Source organism: Linepithema humile, chromosome 7 (assembly GCF_040581485.1).
Source record: "Linepithema humile isolate Giens D197 chromosome 7, Lhum_UNIL_v1.0, whole genome shotgun sequence".
Taxonomy (NCBI): Eukaryota; Metazoa; Arthropoda; class Insecta; order Hymenoptera; family Formicidae; genus Linepithema; species Linepithema humile.
The window spans coordinates 21669786-21690298 of record NC_090134.1 but is presented as its reverse complement, the minus strand read 5'-3'; the positions used below and the strand labels follow the sequence as shown (position 1 = coordinate 21690298).

The window sequence follows — 20513 nt, the reverse complement described above, 5'->3', positions numbered from 1 at the left end:
CACATTCGCCTCGAAGCGCAAAAAATCTACAGGCGTAACGAGCGGGTCAGTTTTTCCGATTGCTCGCGGTCAGCGGAATGCCTTGCCAATAGAATCGATGCTGATTCTCTGACACCCTTCTCATAGCTTCGCGGGAGAAAAGATCTCTGCGAAACAACACGCGAACGAGTGGTTTTCCCCGCGTTGCACCGCAGACAATGATTAGCGTCCACGTCGAATTGATCTTATGTCTAATATAATAAATAGCCCCATGGACTTTCACCGAGATGCATCGCAATGTCGAGAAGAATACGCGCGTTCGATCTCTGGAGAAAGGCCGTGTTATACAGACGTGTCTACGATTGAAAAATCGCGATAAAGCGAGAGCCTATTGACGATGAGCAGTGCGCTCATCGTGAGGTTTGGCTCTCTCGCGTGTAATTTGTAAAAATAATTAACGTTGTAAGTATGAGATTTACAAGAGGAACTCTCAACATGATAATTTGCAATTTCCTTGTAGTTCTCGAGCTTTCTAAAGTTAAAATTCGCAATTTGTGTTTCCATTTGCTTATTTGCAGGTAAATCAATTATCGATTCATCTGTAATAATTGTCCAGTGTTCCGAATGTTTTCTTAGAGAATTTCTTTCGCGGAGAACTTTTTATTACGTACAAATTTGATTTTTATTTAATAATAAACTTTTTATACAATAAAAAACTTTGTCAAAGAAATTCTCTAAAGACGTTTAAAACATTACAGACAAGTGTTGCAAATGAATTGATAGTTTTATTGAATAATATTGATCTCTCCTTATTTTTCTCTATAATTAATTAATTTGGTATAATTGAAATCTCGGCGTTAAAGAGAATGCGAGCATCAAAAATAAAATTGTTCAGGATGAAAAAAATTCGTTTGAGAATATGAATAATGCGCTTCGAAGCGTGCGATCAAATTTCACCTAGAATATGTCATTTTGAAAAGCTATAGAAAATAGTTCTGAAATAGTACTTATATCGTTTTCAATGTCAGAACTCGAATTGTTAGCTATCATCCGAATATGTAATTCAATTTATCGGACTATGTGAGTAACACTTACGAATAGAAAATCGAGCAGAAAGTTATGGCTTTAGGCAGCATTCAGAAATTTCTCCTCATTGGAAAGGTGAGGACACGTGCGGAGGTTCAGTCGAGGTCCGATGAATGTCAGTGAATTAAGATCGAACCGCGGCGCAGAGCTGATTGCTCTTCAACGTAGCAGTTTTTATCTCGTTCAGCATCGACTTGCAATTAGTAAAAAAAATAAGAAACTCACGGACACTTTTCTCTCGTAATATCGTTAGCATCAATTAGCAGTTTGTAAAATGCCTTCGCGCTTACAAGCACTTAGCGGTGTTAGAAACGGTTCCGGCCGCTAAGCTCGCTCGCTCGGTCTTCTTCTCGCTCGTCGCTTGCCTCCCCGCGCGCAGCCGCCGAAAAAGACGAAAAGCACAAGTAAAGTCTTAGGTAAATGTCTTACGTGTATGTACACTAGTACACGGCCGGGGAGGAGAGCGACGACGAAAGCGGCGGAGAAGGAGCGTGGAAGGAGGATCGGCGGAGATGCAGCTTAGGATTCCGAGTACACCCGAGCAGTTTCTGGTTGGTTGGTAAGTGGGACTAGCGGGGACTCATAGGCACGGAGCGTCCTACGCGAGGCCGCAGTCGGGCGCAAACCCCGAAACAATCTCATCGCGAGTTTCCTTCGAGTCTCTCTGCGTATACAGCGAATCTCTGATCGCGATCAATCTCGAAGGAGCGAACGGAACCGGCGAAGAAGGGGTGTGGGTTGCGCGCGAGACAGACGATTTGTCATTTGCGATCGGTCCGCGCCGACTATCAAACGGCTATCAGGGATCCCGGGTGTCCGATCGTGGTGCGCAAGAGTACCCGCGTCCTCACCGAGAGAAGAACCGATCGGCGGGGATTGGCGAACGATCGGGACAGGGATCGACTGGTCGACCGGCCTGTCAGTGACGCGCCGGGGTTGCGAGAGCTGCGTTACGTCTTCTTTCCTATCAGGGATCGAGGTCGAGGTCGCCGCTGAGGTCGCGGTCGAGGCGAGGTTGAAGGTCAGCCAACCTACGCGCTGCACGAGGTACGAGCTCTTCATTTTTCCTTCAAATATTAATGAGGATAATGCGCGAGACAATGGCGCGATCAACATACATATCGTCGTCGGCGCAAAAGTCGCTAATTAACGTTTGAGAATTTTATTACACTTCACAATTGTTGGCATTTTATTTCAATATGCATACATGAAACTTTTAGTGCTTGGAAATAAGAAAATATCTCTTAACGTCGCGTTATTCTTTTTTTTATGTAACACTTTAGTTTCAAAAACTCCGTTTTCTTTCCAAAGGTCTGCTCGCATTAAATCGACGATATGTATAATTCATCATCGCGTATTCGTCCATCTTCAGCATTCATCTTGTCACCTAAGATTTATCAAAATTGCCAGAATACTATTTAACGAAATACATTTTATCATTACTTTTATTCGAAACTGCTATTATATTATCCGCTAGTGTGATGATTGTTTTGTTTCAATGATAAAACAATTCCTCTTTTTATCCAAAAGAATAATTGCAATGTTAATACATTGAATATTTCGTGTTACCTGGACGCAAAAAATTCGTGGCAATCGTAGGGTGTGGATTGCTGTCTCGAAGAAAAAAAAAGGGGGGGGGAGAAAGATATATCACACGCTCGTTTCTCGTGCTGATGCTTTGTGTGTTTATTTAGTTTTTGCGGGCAATGTTCGTTCGACATCAATAATTCTAGCCAGGTAGATATTCCTTTGAACAGCATTCCGATCGCGACCACCGGCTTCGCTCCTCGTACACTTCCGTTATGATCTACGAAACGCGTCCAACTACCGGCGCTACCCATGCGAATCGAGGCGGGTGGGTGTTATTCCTTATTGAATATCTTACAAGTCCCAGATACCGGACTTTCCGTGCCCGTCATACATTCTTCTTCCCGTCGCGAGTGTTGCTCGTTTCTCTTTGGGCGACGATGATATATTATTATCACCGTATTTCTAACAACAATCCGCGAAACGAGTTATTATCCACCCAAGAAAGGAACACGCGGCAAAAGACGCTGATTAGTTTCTGGCATACGCTTTTCCGCGCCGGGAAAATAGATCGATAATCATTTGTCTTTCGGATGACTTTTAAAGAAAACGCATTTCGTAGATTAATCAATCGAATTCAAGATATTTACGTCCGAGTGCGCAAACGTCATTTGCCGAGGCTCGATTTATTTTTATTAATTTTCAACGATTATGAAAGGGGGTTAATCATGATTAGTTTTAATGACAAACACATTTTTATGTATGACGTGCATTTCTTCGACGTTACGTTATAAGCAGCCTAACGATTCGTGATTTCACCGTAGCGAATCACGAGGATGGCTACGTGAGGTACAACGAACGCCGGGCTGTGCAATAAGGAAAAGGGCTACAACACGTTAAGCCAATTTAACAAAAGATCCGTTAGGCGGTCGGCGGCGTTGACGCGGGTCGTCGCGGTTTCTCTTTGTCTACCAGGCTGCGCCTTTTGAATGGCGCGAAATCCTTTATGTCGTCGCGAAACGTGAGCGCGAACGTGAACGCGATTTTACGAGATCCGACGAGGCCTTATATCCATTGCTAATCGCGCGCACTTTTGCACACGCTCGAACGCGTTGCTTTCCTTTCAATCTCGTTAGTCCGACAAATTGCCGAAACCAACGCATATATCGCGTATCGATGTACACCTTTCTTTTTTTTTTTTTTTTTTTCGTCGGGGCAAATTAAACTCCTTGCATGATGCTCATTAACGATTAAATATCATTGAATTGCCAGCGCCGTAGAGAAATGTATGTCGAAAAAATGTGTTCAAGAAAATTAATTGTATTGATTGAGAAGTCTAGATTCGTGTTCCATGATTTGTAACTTTGCAGTACAAATAGAAAGCTGCGAAAAAAGGATATTCTATTACAGAATTCGTTATCCTCTTTTTTAATTTTTCAAAAATGTAATTGAGTTATTAAAATAAAATATATATATAATTAAATTCTAATTTCATTTTTCTTACAGAATGTGAAATACACAATTCAATTTTACAAAATTGTGAAGAAATGTGAGTTTCGCAAGACCTCTTAATTTTATAATTTAATTATCTCGTTCGCATGACTGATTTTTAATTGTGATTTTCATATACCAACTTCCACCCAGCTTCTCGCGACACTGTAGACACATGTTTGTCGCCTTTTCAGATCTCGCCTATTCATTCTCTGAGACTCGTTTGCGTTACCGTTTTTTTCCGCGTCCTCTTCATTAAGAAAATAATTTAATTAGTATATTGTTCACGTATAAACGCTCGATGTCGCGAACGTTTAAAAACTTCGTCTGCGGTTTAAGCGTGGAAACTTTTTAACCGCAACATTCTAAGCGGTACACTGTAGCGGAAGAGCATTATGGTAGAAGTTGCGACTGCGAAAAATTCCCAAATAGCAGATAATTTCCATTGTGTATAAATTTCATTTGCCGGGAGGGAAGTAATTAGTTTTTCTCGCGATAATTCGAGTTTTATTTCATCGAAGAATCCGTGCAATGTCGCAGGTATAATTAACGAAGGTCCCGGGCGAAGAACAGAGATCTCGGATGAGAATTGCAACTTCAAAATTCGCCGAATGTATCAAAGCAATGCACTTCGTCAGAGTATTATGCGAACGGCTATCTAATCAAGGCGATAAATATTTCCACGCCACGCTCTCACTTCCGTTAGATTAAGATAGGCGAGATACGCATCTATCGTATATATGCGCAGCAACGTGAGATATATTCTAATGAAGCATAATGTCTAACATCTGATGCTCGAAGCGTGCGGTGTTGGCGCGCGCGCGCGCGAGCAGTTTGATACGGCCTTGTAAATGCAACGAAATAACGGTCGGTTCGTACCGAATGACCCAATTTCACCACCAATGTCGTATGGCAAACGTGCGATAACTGTTGCGGCACAAGACCGCGTGCGGACAAGATCGAGCGCGTGAAAGGAAAATACGTGGGTAGGCAGGTAGATAAGCGGTCAGCCCGCCATGGACCGATGCGTGGACATCCAGGAAGGCGAGGAAATAAATAAATAAACGCCTCTCTCCCACCCGTCCACTTAATTTCCCATCTGTCGACACAAATGTTTCGGTCGACTAAACGAAAACCGGGTCATTTAACCCTTCCAGAACCGAGAGATCGACGGAAATATTTATTCCTTCGAAAAAATGCGGAGAATAGAATAAAGATAAGTTTTTTCTACGGAAAAAAGTCAGGTGTGAAAAGATACGAAGGATAAAAATCGCGATCGAATCGGTTGACGAATCATCGCCGGGAGACGGAAATCGATTTCGAGATTACCGAAGAAATGAAATAACAGGCGAAAGAAAGGATGTTTATAATTGCAGATATGTCTCATTTATTCATTCCGCGCGGCGGAAGTTGCACGATGTCTTTAATCCGTCATATCGCGAGTGCATTAGATCAGAACGTTCTCCTTGTAATGAAGCTTCCATCTTACCGTCTCTCTTTCGACTCGCACTTGACGCACGATAATTATTTCGACCGCTTGCCGCATTTCGTATGCATAGATATCGCGCGTGTTATTAACTTTACGCGTGTTATTACGTTGGAGAGGAAAATTTTTATTCAGCTACACAACAAAGAAAGAGTGCTGCGGCGGTAGCGCAACGAGGAAAGGAGAGCGCAGATGGGTATAGAGAGGCAGACAGACGGAAAATTACGGAGACGAGAAAGAAAAACGGTAAAAGAGAACGCGGATTACGTGCTTACGTCTGAAATCCGCGGTGAGTACTGCGCGTACTCGAGTTAGCATGTACTCAATTGCGACAGAAAAATCTAATTACCGTTGCGAGAGCGAGAGCTCTGCCCTGTTAAGGCCATTCCGAAGTAAACATCACTTCGGACACAGCGAGCGCATACGGGAAGACGCGCGTCCGTTACGTTCGATATTATCGCATCGGCATCGCGTAATCTGCGCAAACCGCAGAGATATACGATCTATAATCCTATCCTACATTCGACGTTATTGACATGAAACAGCGAAAGCTGCGGTGATTTTTCGATCGGGAGAAAACACGGAAGAGAAATAGGAAAAGAGGCTTATCGCTCAGAAACACAAATGAGCGAGCAAACGCAAAAGTGAACATGTTACTTCGCGAGCTATTTTTTTTTCGACAATATTTTCATTCGTAAATAAAATAGAAAGCGCACGACTTATGCAGGCGTCTCTTTGTGAATTCCTTTTTACAGCGGCCGAAAGATAGCAGACGAATTGCTCTCATTCTTTCGCTAAAGAAAAATCGATCCGCAATATTCGCGAAAGGATCAGTCTTTGAAGGAAATCCGTCAGTTCTGAGATATCCTGTACATTATTATACATTTCACGTCGTCTACATATTTCCTGTGCCATTTGCAGGTTCGCGGTGGAAAGAGAAGCCTCGTCGGTAAAAAGAACTTTGGCGAAAGAAGTGCTACACGTAAAAATACATAGCGGAAGAAGCTTATTTCCGAAGGAAGTGCCTAAGATGCGTGCTCTCCAGTGTTGCGTTTGGTTCGCGCTGCTAATGGCAGTGTCGGCCGTGCCGGCGTCGTCGAAAGGACGTCCGGACGATCCGATCAGAGGGAAAAAGACCACGCCGATCCCGCCAATCAGCGGCAACAAGATCACCTCGCCGATTACCGCAACGACGTCGCGACCGAACGCCACGCTGCCGTATGCGAGAAACGCCACGTTGCATTTATCGTCGCCTTCCTTCTCGCCGCTTTCCTCGACAAGAGCGTCGTCCGCGACGACGGCGGCGGCGACGGCCGTCACATCCCCCACGACGATGCTCAAGCTGCCGTCGATCTCGCCGTCGACGACAACGACGACGACGACAAGGGCGACGACGAGGACGACGACGAGGACATCGATCGCGACATCGGCGTCGACGGCGAGTCTCGCATCAAACGCGACACCCCAGGGCGATCCGCAGGGCGACGGTAGAACGGCCGTCCCCGCCTTCACCGAGACCTCCCCGAGGATAATCTCGCCGACTCAACATACCGCCGCCACCGTGCTGTCGTCGAGAAAATCAGCAGCCTCCGCCACCGCGGCGGCGGCGGCGGCGGCCGCCTCCGCCTCCGTTGATGTCACGACCACCGCACCACTGACGTCGGCCAAGGAGACGCGAGAGTCGCCCGGAAAGATCCGACCGCAAATCAAGCTGACGACAAATTACACGAGCGAGGTAAGCGCATTAATCTTGAACGAGCGAAGGCGGCTGGCCTGTCTGCCCGCCACCGGCGGCTTTCCCAGTCGTGTTTCTCGCATTGTTGTTCCGTTTTGCCGCTTATAAACCGCTCAACTATCGTCGGCACAGATTCCCCCCTCCCCCCGCCCACGTGTAATTGCTTTAAAATGAACGGACGAGCGAATCGCGGACTCGCGGCGAAATATCGAGGCGCTGATTGATTTGCGCATTAGCTCGCCGATCCGCGAAATTCCGCGAAAATTGTTTTGCGCGCGGTGCACGCCGCTGCGCGCAGATCGCCGGCGTACAGATCGAAACGCGAAATGATTTTCGAAACGCCGACGACATTCTTTTCACGGTTTAACGTAAAAATCAAGCGTGGCGCGTGATTCGTGACCGGCAAATTCCGCGGGACGGAAGGGAAGAAGAAAAAAAAAAAAAAACAGAAATCATCCGGAAGACGAGCGGAAGACGAGTCTGCTCGAGAAAATAGCGAGGAGAGAAAACCAGCGCGCGTGGAGATATTCGCACGATGACGTTCACGGAACACGCGGATAAGTTCGTAATATATTGCATCTGTCATAACTCGCGCAACTTGGCGATCAAGATTTCATCCTTTAATTCACACCGAGAGAGAGAGAGAGAGAGAGACATTGCATTTCTCGTCGAAGAATCTTGAAAAACCTTGTGCCGGAAGCAGCGCGCGAAAAATCGAAATATTCCAATGGGATCCAAAACTGAACGCACTTTAATTACGAACGAGCGATTTACTTCTGCGGAATACGGTAAAAGGACGGCGTGTGCACGCGTAACGGGCAGCGCGAGTCATTAATAATAATTAAGTATTACATGCGACATACATGGTTAAGACATTAGGAATGCCTCTCCTTCTTCTTTCCTCTTTTTTTTTCGTTCCTCTATCGGAGAAAAATCTCGAGTCCCCCGCGTTTGCATTCGCCGGCCCCCCCTCCCCCCCCCCCTACTCGAGGCGAGCAGCGGAAAAGCGTGTACCCGATGATGCGCGATAGAAAGGCACCCAGATTCATGTTTATACCAGCCGGCCGTGGCGGATCGAATGGGGTTTGAGGAAAAAAATCGCATATAGGTCGAGACCGAGAAAGTAGCGTGCGCACCATACGTACACTGTGTAGAAAATGCGCTCTACGTGCGCACCGCCGCCGCCACCGCCGCCGACAACAACAACGACGACGACGAAACGAACGGACGGACGGACGGACGGACGGATGCGTGCGTGCAAAATAGCACAAAACGAGAAAGTAATTCGACGTACTCTTGCGACGACTCGACGGGATAATTATCGCGGTTAATCGAGTGTGTGCTCGTAGATTCCTAGACGGTCGCGATAAGCGCGCGAGATGAAGCGGGCAATTGGGTCATCTCGGGGGAATCTTCCATAGCCGAGAGGGAGAAGTCATTCTTTTGCAATCGCTGACTTTTGCAGGCCGGCTTCAATTTACATGTTTCAAGATTGTATACGACCTTCCTCTCTTTTTCTCTCTTTCTCTCACCCCTCCCTCCCTCTCTCTCTCTCTCTCTCTCTCTCTTCGCTGAGATAACGGCGGTGTGTGAAACCGATGGTGTATGAAACCGTTGAGTCATTTACGATTACGATCAAATAAGCGAATGTAACGCGTCTTGATTACAAACGAACAATTTTGTTCCGCGGAATACGGTAAAAGACGGCGCGCGCGCTGGCGATGTAACGGGGAGCGCGGAGTCATTAATAATAATTAAGTATTACAACGTATCCGTAATAACCGCGTGAGGCGTTAATGGCAATACGCAATAACGCGATGCGTATAAATTGCGCATATAATATCTGCTCGCGCGCGATGAAGTCGTCCGTCCGTCTGTTAAAGCCCGCGCGCGTCAGGCCGCGCGCGCTGATGATTGAGGATCGCGAATCGGTGATTGGAACGCCGACCGGTGATTCGGGGAACAAAGGCGCGCCGAGTGATAGAGAGAATTGGCCGATTGCTCCGCGAGATAATTTCCAATTTGCGATCCCTGGGATTTCCAACGGATCGACGTGCGCGCGCGGCCGCGCCGCAAAATGCAAAACGACGCGGGGATGCCGGGCCGCTAATACGGAACGGAAATCACGCGGCGTAAAGAAAGTCTATTAGCGTCAGGCGAAGCGTCGGCGCTATCGCATCCATAATCGTACATCATAACACCGCCGCTGCGAAGACTCATGCGAACGGTGTCGCAGGTGTTACGCCGGTTGCGTCAAGATATATTCCTGCTTCAGCACAAAGCGCGTTTCAGCATTAAATTCAACTGGGAGAACTAATAACGAAAGGAAGAAAGGGGCCGCCTGGTTCTGGCGTATAACAATAAAAAATAAAATGCGCGTACTCTCCAAAGCGGGGAGAGAATACATTTAATGCATAATTGCGACTTAATGAATTCTCCATTCGGATCGTAACACGCACCCCTGTGATATAATAGATATAATAGGGACAGGAAGAAGACTCAATTAATCGCGGCTTAATTATCCGTGATTAATTGAATTCACTTCCTCCCCGGCTGCTGTCTCGTGGTCAGCGCTCCTGCGCGTCTCAAGAGAAGCGCGAAGGCTCGCCAAGGCGTGATTAAAGTTAAGCGACGTCGATGAAACCGGCCGGATCGACGCACGGGGAGACTTCGATGGGGCTTAATTGGCACATTAGCGCGCTCGGTACACGCACTGTATCGTGGTGCAGTTTTTTTTTTTTCTTCAAGCAAAACTGGTACGAATGAACATACAATGCGCTCTCGGGAAAGAAGGACTCGGCGGCCGCGCGCGTAATTACGGGTTGCGAGGTGTGATACGGAGTCGCACCATTCATCCGATATATCGAAGAAAAATCCCTGAGAACCGTTCGCGTGCACGTCGAATGCCGATTTCGCTCCGGATGTAGCATGGGAATCGGATATCTTCGCCACTAGGACGGGAAAAGTGAAGCAAGACGGCCGTTTTTTTTTGTGCCGCGCGCAGCAGACTTTCGACGGAGCCGTTAATGACGTGTCTTTTTTTTTATTCATCGATTGCCGTCGATTCGTTCGATGTTTCCCCGACGATTTTTTTTCAATCATTTATACAGTGTATCGTAAAAAGGAAGCGCGCTTGGTCAGACGCGATCATTACGGTATACACGCGTACATTAGTCACGGATATCTAAAGATAACGATCGTGGATGCACTAGGCTGGCCAGCTAAACTTCGACATGTTCGATATCGGAGTAAATTCCTGATTTTACCGCGTGCGGTAATCGGCTATGCTCTGCTTCCACCGATTATATAATTCCCCGGTTAATTTATTGTCGCTATTATTATCGATGTACTTTCTTTTCGAGCCCACTTTACTAGGACTTTATCTATAATTCGCGATGAAGAATTCCAGATACGAAATCTACTTAGTGCGTCACGCGATGCGGAAAGTATTCGCGGGAGGGATCGGAGCGCGTCGTATGCCGAAATGCGTGAAGTCGTATGCGGATTTTCGCCGTCGAATCGCCTGCCTGATTAAATAAGCTTTAACTCAACAATGGCTAAATCGTTAGAGTAATACGCGCTAAAGCCAAGTGTCTTGCCTTAATCTTGAAACTTTTATCGAGGACAGACACCTGGTTGATGTTACCCGAGACTAGCGGTATAAGACGATGAAATATCCTGCACACAGTGTCCCATGATCGATGAATGTCTTTTAATGGCTCTAAGATTCTTGGCCCAATTTGAAATCAACCTTTTTTTTTCTCCCCTCTTATGAAAATGTCCAAGTTAATCATTCATCACGCCTTTTCAATTCCGCGCGTCTCTCTCTAATAAATTGTAAAATTAATATCCATGTAGAAGTAAATCCTATTTGAAATTAACTGAGGAATGCAATTTCGTTATCCATATGGCATTCTGAAATTTATAACTTCATTATCCCACTCGGCGCCTTGAAGTTTAGTGCGCGAGAAACTCTTCATTCTCAATCGCTCGACAGATTACCCCGTGCGTTGGAAATTATTGGCGTCTCGATATTCGCGCCGGGGAAAAACGGACTCCAAATTGGCCGTTGAAAAGTGTCGTTAAAAGTTACATCCGGTAGTTTAGACAAGCTCCTCCGTAAAACTGCGTCGCAAAATAGAACAGGCGTGCTGCTCGTTATTATGGAAATTTCTGCGTTACGGAATACGTTTTTAGGACGCATTTTCAGATACGATATGTGTAATTAAGGTTCGAAGTAGACCGCCGAGAGAACATATTAAGATTAGAATAATTTCGCTTCCTATAAGATGCAAACCTATTACCTAGATCTGCGGAACGCAGATTTGCGGTAACGGATTCTCGACTCGCGGTAATATCGTACGTTTCCCATCTTACGATTATTTGGGATGCTGCGTGGATTATTTCCTTAATGCCGGCATCTCTCTCGGCATTGTAAAGCGTATCTCTGATTATTTACGACCGGGCTGCCTTTCAGCAGTGGCCGTGTTAGCGTGTACGATAGCGAGCAAGATAGAAATAGAGAACTTTGCTAACGGTCCCGAATAGGAATTTTGCCCTCGCTACACGCGCGCTTCCGAGTTACGCGTAACGGAGCGTTGCTCCAGCTCGGTTTTTCGAATAGAAAGACAACGATAAAAAAATAAACAATTGCAAAATTAAGATCGCAAAGGCCGGATGGACGTCAGATCGAATCAAAGTATTTATCTACCGCGATAATATTATTTTCCAGATTGGAAATTAATTATCTGATAATGAGATTCATATCTGCAAGTGATTTAAAGCGCGCACTTTTTGACTGAGACAATAAAATATGACGGCCAAAATAACAATTTCACTATTACGCTCACTTTAAACAATCGGTTTAATTTGTCGTAAATTATCAAAAATTTGAGAAGAAAATGAGTAGATTTTTATTTCGAATTCCATCGCGAATTCTAGAGCAAAGTGGACTTTAGAGTTAACCAATCGAGTCAGCTTACACGTAATACGTTCGATACTCGATATATTTGTTACTTTCACGCATTTCACCGAGGGATTAAGTAATTCTGTATCAGGTGGATCTCTTGCTAGAAAGTGCGTGCCGTAATTGAAGCAGGTAAGCGGACGCGGCGAAGATGCGTCGCGAAAAATTCACGCTTTACTTTCCATTTTTCATCAAGAATAACGAAATAGCTTTGGAAAAAAAAACCACTCTTTTTTTCATCCGCGCGTTGAAGTAATGAGCCGGCAGTTTCTTCCGCAACTAATAATAGAGCTCGCGATGGCTCGATGGCGTTTCCACGCAGCCGCTTAATCCAACAAAAACAACCATGAAAAGAGTGCGCAACGGTAAAACGAACCACCTCGGTTCTTTTCCTCCGACTTTAATAATCGTATTGTAAGGATCTCGCGGGGGGGACACGACATCCGCGACGATTCGTCACGACGAGGGACGTCGTGATATCCGAGAGATTATTAGAGCTGCGGAAGATTACCCGTCGGCTAATGATCATCTAATTCCTAAACGGACGCAGCGACGCCTCAATTACTCGATCGTCGCATTATACACGGTGCGGCGTCATCGTAAACATCGAGGACTCACGGCGGCGGTTCTTCCAGATTTTCGCGACATCCTGCGTTTAGCGCGAGCTTTGATAAAAACCACTTTTCTTTCAATGAGTAATGATGGCGTGTAGGTAATGAAGGGTTGAATTATAACATCCTAGAGACACTATCCTTTGATTTTTAATTGTAACGACAGATTCTTCAGCGGACTTGAAGTCGAGTTTTCCTTAGCAAAAAAAATATCGAGACACCGGTTTTCGAATTATTTACCTCGATTTTCGCGAAGGAAAACTCGACGTCAAATTGACTTGAAAGAAATCATTGAAATTAAAATCGCGCGCCGTGGGATAAATCTAATTTATTTTATTCTATTAATTCATTTATTTATTTATTCGACATCGATCTTATTTTAAAAAGCCGTATATACAGTTCTTTTAAATTTCTCTCGGAAAAACAAATGAATACTTGTTGAAGCAAAAAGATTGAGATGCGAGAAACTTCGCATAGATTCGCATAGAAACCCGTTTCTCGATTCGATTTAATTTATTATTGTTTGACTAAGAATTAGTTTTTTGCTTTAATAAACAGTCGTCGAGACAAGCGTGTCGGAAAGATGCGGGAACTGCCGACGCGCCTCGCGAGAGATGCCGATGCATCTGCGCGATGCAGGTCCGACAAATCTGCAAACGGCGAAAGGAGGGCGAGCGTTCACGGTCGTGACGCAAACGGATCATCCGGTGCTAATATCGGTAGTGGAACGTGACGATATCCAGGAGAAAAGAAAATGCGAGAGAAAATCGAAGAAAGGAGAGAGAAGGAGAAGAGAGATAGAGAAAAAAAGAACAAATGAGAGAAGAATAGCGATGAGAGAGGAGCGATGCAGCAGGCCGGGGTATCGCTACGGACAATTTACCACGGCCTATTCGTCGGCTTTAATCGATTCACTCTGTACTACTTCGCGTTATGTTTGTCCACTGATAGTAATTCGCGTGAAGCGCGAGCGAGCGTTGCTTCTTGCGCCCGCATTTAGGCGGTATAAAGACGGCGAATCAATTAGTGGTTCCGCTCTAATCGGACACCTACCGCGGCTTGTCGAAAAAGCTGCGAGAGCACGTTCTCCGCGACGTAAAGCGAGCGTTGAACGAGCCAAGTCCGAGAAAGATAAGACAATAGAGAAGAGACGCGCGAGGAGACGGTGATGTTTCTTATTTTAACGTCCTAGTTATTTTTCTCTTTATTATGCCAAACCGTTTTTTCGTCAACATAAAATCTTCATTATTTATTCATGTTCATTATACTTTCATATGAGTCTCTCTCTCTCTCTCTTTCTCTGCTCTTCGTACAGCAATGCAACTGTCTGTAAATTATTTAAAAAGATTGATGTTCTTGTTAAAGCGCCGCGGTTGCTTTGATTACGTATATCAATTTGATCTTGCGCTCGTTCGCTACGCTATTTCGATCTATCTTCTCCATCTCGCTGCCTCGCTCCGGACCGCTATGCTCTCAAGGCGACACGTCCGTGGACAAACTTTTCTACAAAGTAAACGTCAAAGTGTGCGAAAATAGAGATGAAAAAATACGAAGAGTCGCGCGGCCTGAAAGAGCCGCGGTAGAGCAAACCATCGGCGATGACCTCGGCCGGGGAATTCGCGGGGAACGCGATCGCGGTTTCGGTCAACGACCGCTTTGCAAACGAGCGTTTTGTGGCCCGAGCTCCGCGGATGGTGAATTACGTGGCACGCGATGACATTATTTTCGAAGTCGGGCGGTTTTACGCCTGCGTTGCGGGGTCGACTCGGCTCGGCTCGAGAAGAGATCCGTTTCGGGAAACGCAGAATCGGACGCGAATCACGACGCCGATTGCGGTCAACGTGATCGATTATCGTGATTTGTTCACCGCAGCGCGGACGATGAAAGGGAACACAAGGGAAACATTTTTTTCGTAAGATTTTCCAACGATCCCGCGCGTGCGGCAAAGCGCCGAAATGATTTACAATTACTTCGACTGCGATCGATGCTGCCGTTGAAACTCAAAATGCGAAATTTCGAACATGTCTCTGTGGAAGAAGGCTTCGTCCTGTTAGCGTTCTTTCCACGAATTCTCGTTGTTTTTCCTTCATTCATGCTCGAGTGACTGCTCACCGCAGGATGCAGCCAAGATCGAGAAAATACTCGACCTTTTTCTCGTAAGGATATCGCGGATTTTACTCAGCTGAAACCGCGCCGATTAGCGGTCGCACTCTTTACGGCCCCTCGCGAATTTATCTTTATACTTATCGAAAATATGACAGAGAAAATTTATTTAATCGTACACAAAGTGTCCCCAACAATCTGTGTCTCCGGAAATCAGTAATTTTCTAAAAATATGTTTCGCATAGAACGTTTCGCACCTCAATTTTTAATTGGTTTAAAGACCATTTTTCTTTAGTAGAAACGTCCAAGCATTACAAAGATATAACGCAAAAGATTGAGAAAAAGTATATTAAATAACAAATTACATTTTTGTTGAAGAGAAAAATTGTGCTAAAAAATAACGCGCGAAAAGTGGAACGAATAACTGTGCAATAGTGAATAACAATTTTTCGGGATATCGTTCCACTTTTCCATTTTTACAATTGCTCAGGACTTTGCATATCTATCTATGAGTAAAATCTGTGTGAACTGAGGTCAGCGAGCGATTATCTCCATCGTCTCTCGGAAGCTTTTTGAGGATTCGGGCGAGATGATAGCGACATAAATCGCGGTAAACGAGGTAAACGATACACCGTAAAGAAGAGCGGGACCAAGCGGAGGTGAAGAGGGCTATCGTTGGCGGGTGCATAGTCTCACGTTCCAGGAAGTTAGCAAGCGATGGATATCCGTACAAACCATCTTGTACCCTATCGATACAGCGTTTGCCTCCGCCTGCCTGCCCGCTCGCCTGATTGTGGCCTTTCTTTCATCTTTTCTTTCCGAGCATTCTGCTTTTTTTTCATTTCTTGCTTATCTTATTCTCCACTCCCTTGCTCGCTTCCTTTCTGTTAACAATCTCTACACGCGATTGGCGCGTACACAACTCCCTCCTTCGAAATAAATCTCAAAAGTTCAGCAAGATATAAATATTTAATACTCAACTGTTTTGATTTTTTTTTAACAGTAAACTCTACTTGCAGAAACTGACATTTTATGGGATTAGATCGATGCTAGAATGATCATTAATGTTTCGTTCGGATCCTTACTGATTTACATATCCCGTGTCTCAATTGTGAGCGAACACGGAACGGAATCATAAAGGGAAAGTGCAAATCACAGAGAAGTGAAAAGCCGCACAATCGCCTCGTGGCACAGAAACATTGCTAACGAGGCACCATGTAACCTCGTTTACAGCGCAATTATGTTACAGCACTCGATCAATTTGAATACAAATCTATACGCAATTAAAATTAAAAAATCTTCATTAGCGGACCAAGTTTTCCGGTTAAGAGGTCTTGCCCTTATTCCCGAGAAAACACCTCATTTCTAGAAAACATCTCGGGGCTACATTTATTCGTAATTGGAAGACATAAGCGGAAAAGTGAACAAACATGAAAATTATATAGCCATGTCAATCGAAGGAACATAAAACTTTCTAAGGAGGGTTCCTGTAATTGTATCTGTGGGTTCGAAATCGGATCTACAGATTTATACTTGTTACTCGGAAAGTCGTTATTCGTAGTTATGTCTTTCCCTCGTAAATCGTGCAATATATCTTTGCTACACACCACTAAACTAGGAATTGCACCCATAGACATGTACTAAAACCACCCAATAATTTCGCACTCGATAAATCTCCCGGCACAGTTTATCGACAAAAAAATTTTAGGGAGAAATATAAAGTTTTCGAAAGTTAATATTGGATTGAGCGGTGAATTCCTCCGGATTTTTTCTTTTATTTTTATCGAAAAATCAGAAAGAAACTTTCGGATCGATTCAAATAAATCATATTTAAATTTCAGATTAAATATATATACAACTTTGATGAAAGATGATTAAAGCAAAAAAAAAATAACGTTTCGGACTTAATTTTAAACTCTAAATCGGGCGATTCATCGAATATGACAAGGAAATTATTTTGATAAAGTGTTCTATTGAATTTACAGACAGGAGTACGATTGCCGGAGGGGGCAAGCGCGGCTCTCGCGAAACCAACAAAGTATCACTACTATCCGCACAATCAGCATATCTACCTGCTGCCGGAGTGCGCGGTTCAGCAAGTGTGCAATGCTGTTTATGTCAGATTGAACTTCACGCAACCGTTGTGCGCTTGTCCCGGAAGGTACCGGGACCCTTGCAGCGCATCCTTAGATAGCGATGACCTGCACACGACCGAGCTGGTCACCGATCCACGAACCAAGGTTAGTGAACAGAATTATTCAACAAAAAAAAAAAGATACTATCCCGCCGTCCTACTAAAAATATTTCTATCGGAATGAAACTTTTAACTCACAACTATTTTTTTATAATCTTGTAATTAGTGTTGCTATTCTTTGTTCAACTTTCATTTTTATTAACAAAAGAATTGAGCGTCAATAAATGTAAATGACATATATTAAATAGCAGTAAAGCTCCCGATCCGCAATCACGTTGGATTATGAAATCAGAAGTGAGAAATTGTCCAGTTTTTCTTCTGCATTATTCATATAGCATATTTTATCAGTCCATATCGTTGAGCGCGGGTAGTAATTGTAAGGAAAAAAATCACAATATTTCTTGCCTCTGATCTCATAATTAAACCTGCCTGCAATGAGGAAACAGCAGCCTCGGATCGTAATATAATGCACGATATGGGTATATTATTGGATCACTTTGAAATTATATGTTTGCTTATTAGGAATAAAAACGAACGTGCGTGCAATTGAAGGGATCGAGAATATCCGTCGAGGCTGTAAAACTAAAAATTGCCGTTCCGCACGTAGTGTTTTATTCCCGGTGTTTAACGCGACGAGCTATTAGGGAAACGGTACCGAGGCATGGCGCCATTCCCGGTATGGTCAGCTCGGGGAAGCTCGGACTCTCCTTAACGCGCGTTTCCTGCCGTGAGAAAAACTTGCTCACTTTCGTTCGGTGTGCCAACCGTGACTTGCACACTGACGAATTGCCACTCGAAAAGACAGTTCGCATAAGGTCGCGCTTAAATAATCAGCGCGACTCGTCGCGAGCTTTCTCACGCGGTTTCACTGTTACAATAATGCCGTAAGAGATACAAATAACAACTCGCGATAAAAAGAGGATTTCAGAATTGCGTAATATTTAAAAAAAAAAAAAAAAAAAAAAAAACAGATAATCAATAATCGCTCGAGTTTACCACTCGGTAAAAACTTGGCATGGTTAAATTGTATTACAACGCGTATATATATTGTAACGGTATTAAGGGGAACATGATGACTTGTTGAAAAAAGTCTATAAAAATACGACGTCACTCACTCGTTCCAGGCCTTGACCTTAGTGAAAACGTGCGAGCCGGTTGCCGAGATGCGAGAATGCAGAGGATCAAGAGACTGGTCCTTATTGGCACTACAGAACGTGCGTACAGGAAAATCTCATTATCTTGTGATATGCCGATGTCCCGATACAAACATACTCGGTAAGCGAAAACTCCGAATTTCCACTTAATTAATTCAATTTAGAAAAAAAAAAAAAAAAAAAGATCGACGGGTAATGCAAACTTTCAGGATTAAGAATCCGATTTTTTTGTAAATTATCCCGTCGTGATAAAATTGTCAGACTTATTTAAAATTTTCTCATTTATTTACTGACAATTTATACATCGGACCTCTCGAAGAAGCTCAAGTTGATAGCGTATGCAACCATGATTTTTATTAATAATACCTCGTTCTATCGCGAAGAAGCAAATATTTACTGACAATTTATACATCGGACCTCTCGAAGAAGCTCAAGTTGATAGCGTATGCAACCATGATTTTTATTAATAATACCTCGTTCTATCGCGAAGAAGCAAATTATTTTACGTAATCATCACGTCGTACAATTTATATTCCTTTCGCAGAGGGGCCTATGAGTCACGATCAACCAACGTACGCGAGCGTTCCGGGCATTCGAGTGTACGGAATGATGTGCGTGCAAGGAAACAGAAGAGGACGACCGCTGCGATATGCGCGCAGTATTTTCGGTACGTGCCAATTCTAAATGTTTCTTAAAACTCTGCTCTCGGATATGAATTTCCCAACTGATAAACATTTGGTGTGTTGCCAGACGGACATATAAGGGGTGAGGAGGAGAAACCGCGCTTCCCTTGGCACAAAGTGCGACAGCTCATGACAACGCCGTCTCTCTGGGAATAGCTTCGACACGCGATGTCCCACTCCACATCTGCCATCGACGAATTTACACGTTAATTTATAATGCTATATTTATAATTTTCCGAGCCATTCAGACCACCCTTTGCTCTCTTCACTTCCCGCGTCTTTCTCACGCTTCCTTGATTCTCGGAATGAGCGCGCGCAGGGATGCGAGTGATCCGAACGATTGATATCAATTAATTCCGTCCTATTCCCCTGTTTCTCATTAAAACGCTTATTAAATTGTTTTAGCGTCGCCGTGCGCGGTGACGATTAGAAAGAGGAAGATTGATTTCGAAAATGCACGCCGGCACATTCGTTGCGCGAGAGTTACGATGCGATACGATGAAATCGTCTACGCGGCTTGTACTATCATCTTTAATTATTCATCTTAATTATTCATTGTAAGCATATTTATTACTCATGTATGGTTTCTATGTTATCCGTAATGTGAGCTATCCATTAATTATATACGATACATCGATAAACGAATTAGCGATACGATGAAGAAGACAAACGGCTTTGTCGTTTATACAACAATGTAAAGAGCTGTTTGATCGTGTGTGATTTTAAGAAAGAAATAAGGATAGGAATATATATGGTACCTGAGTCTCTGACACACGCACACATCATCCTACATCAAGTTTTTCTCTCATTACTCTCGAGTAAGAAATTGACATACATTTGTCAAATTACTGTACGTATATCGCACTCGCGCTTACTTTTCTCAATTCACTAGAATTCAATTTGTAGACGACCAGTGTAAGATAATTTTTTTTTTAGGCCACACTTTTGTGACTGCGAGATTTGAGGAGAAAATTAGCGATATATATGTTCAATCGCATTTAACGATATATATATATATATACGAGATGCATCTCTCATTATTATACGAAATGCAGTACAATGACGAGAACGACTGATCGGTAGTATTATTTATTGCGGACTCACCGAGAACGTCGGAGTTGACTAAAACGCTACAGCTGTACATCGCCGTCATCAATCGGGGATGTCGCAGGCTGAAGATCCGCCGACAAGCCTCTTTACACGCCGACATCAATTGACCGCCTAAATGTCCATGGCTCTGGCTACCGGAGTCACTGGAAATACGCACGTTCCAGATAAGTTTTCGACACTCGATACTCTTAATTCTGCGATAATTTCACTTACAATTTAAAAGTATAAAAACATTATGCTATAATTGCCAGACATTTTTTCGGGAAGCAGGCAATTACAATATATGTAGTTCGTTATATAATAGTATTTTTTAGCGAGAGATATCCATCCAAGACATTTATATCTACGCAATAATCATTAAAATGCAAATGTTCTTTAAATTATTGAT

General features: G+C 43.9%; 2 protein-coding genes across 2 annotated transcripts in view; one reads left to right on the top strand and one right to left on the bottom strand.

Moving 5' to 3' along the window:
* The window catches only part of LOC105668365 (elongation factor-like GTPase 1), a 35658-nt gene that overhangs the window by 12082 nt on the left and 3063 nt on the right, over positions 1-20513 (bottom strand). Inside the window, exon 3 of the mRNA XM_012360709.2 lies at positions 20120-20268. Within this exon, the coding sequence (XP_012216132.1) occupies positions 20120-20268 (149 nt within the window). The remainder of the gene's footprint in view (positions 1-20119; positions 20269-20513) is intronic.
* dsx-c73A (doublesex cognate 73A) lies at positions 1667-20505 on the top strand. The gene is made up of 6 exons (XM_012360711.2): positions 1667-2112; positions 6491-7304; positions 16970-17224; positions 18303-18453; positions 18877-18999; positions 19083-20505. The coding sequence occupies exons 2-6, from the start codon at positions 6600-6602 to the stop codon at positions 19169-19171; spliced, it is 1323 nt and encodes a 440-aa protein (XP_012216134.1). The 5' UTR covers positions 1667-2112; positions 6491-6599; the 3' UTR covers positions 19172-20505.

Coding starts and splice junctions, on each gene's coding strand:
- dsx-c73A (XM_012360711.2), top strand. CDS start 6,600: ATGCGTGCTCTCCAGTGTTGCGTTTGGTTCGCGCTGCTAATGGCAGTG. Junction 17,225..18,302: donor TCACCGATCCACGAACCAAG/GTTAGTGAACAG, acceptor CACTCGTTCCAG/GCCTTGACCTTAGTGAAAAC. Junction 18,454..18,876: donor TCCCGATACAAACATACTCG/GTAAGCGAAAAC, acceptor TTCCTTTCGCAG/AGGGGCCTATGAGTCACGAT.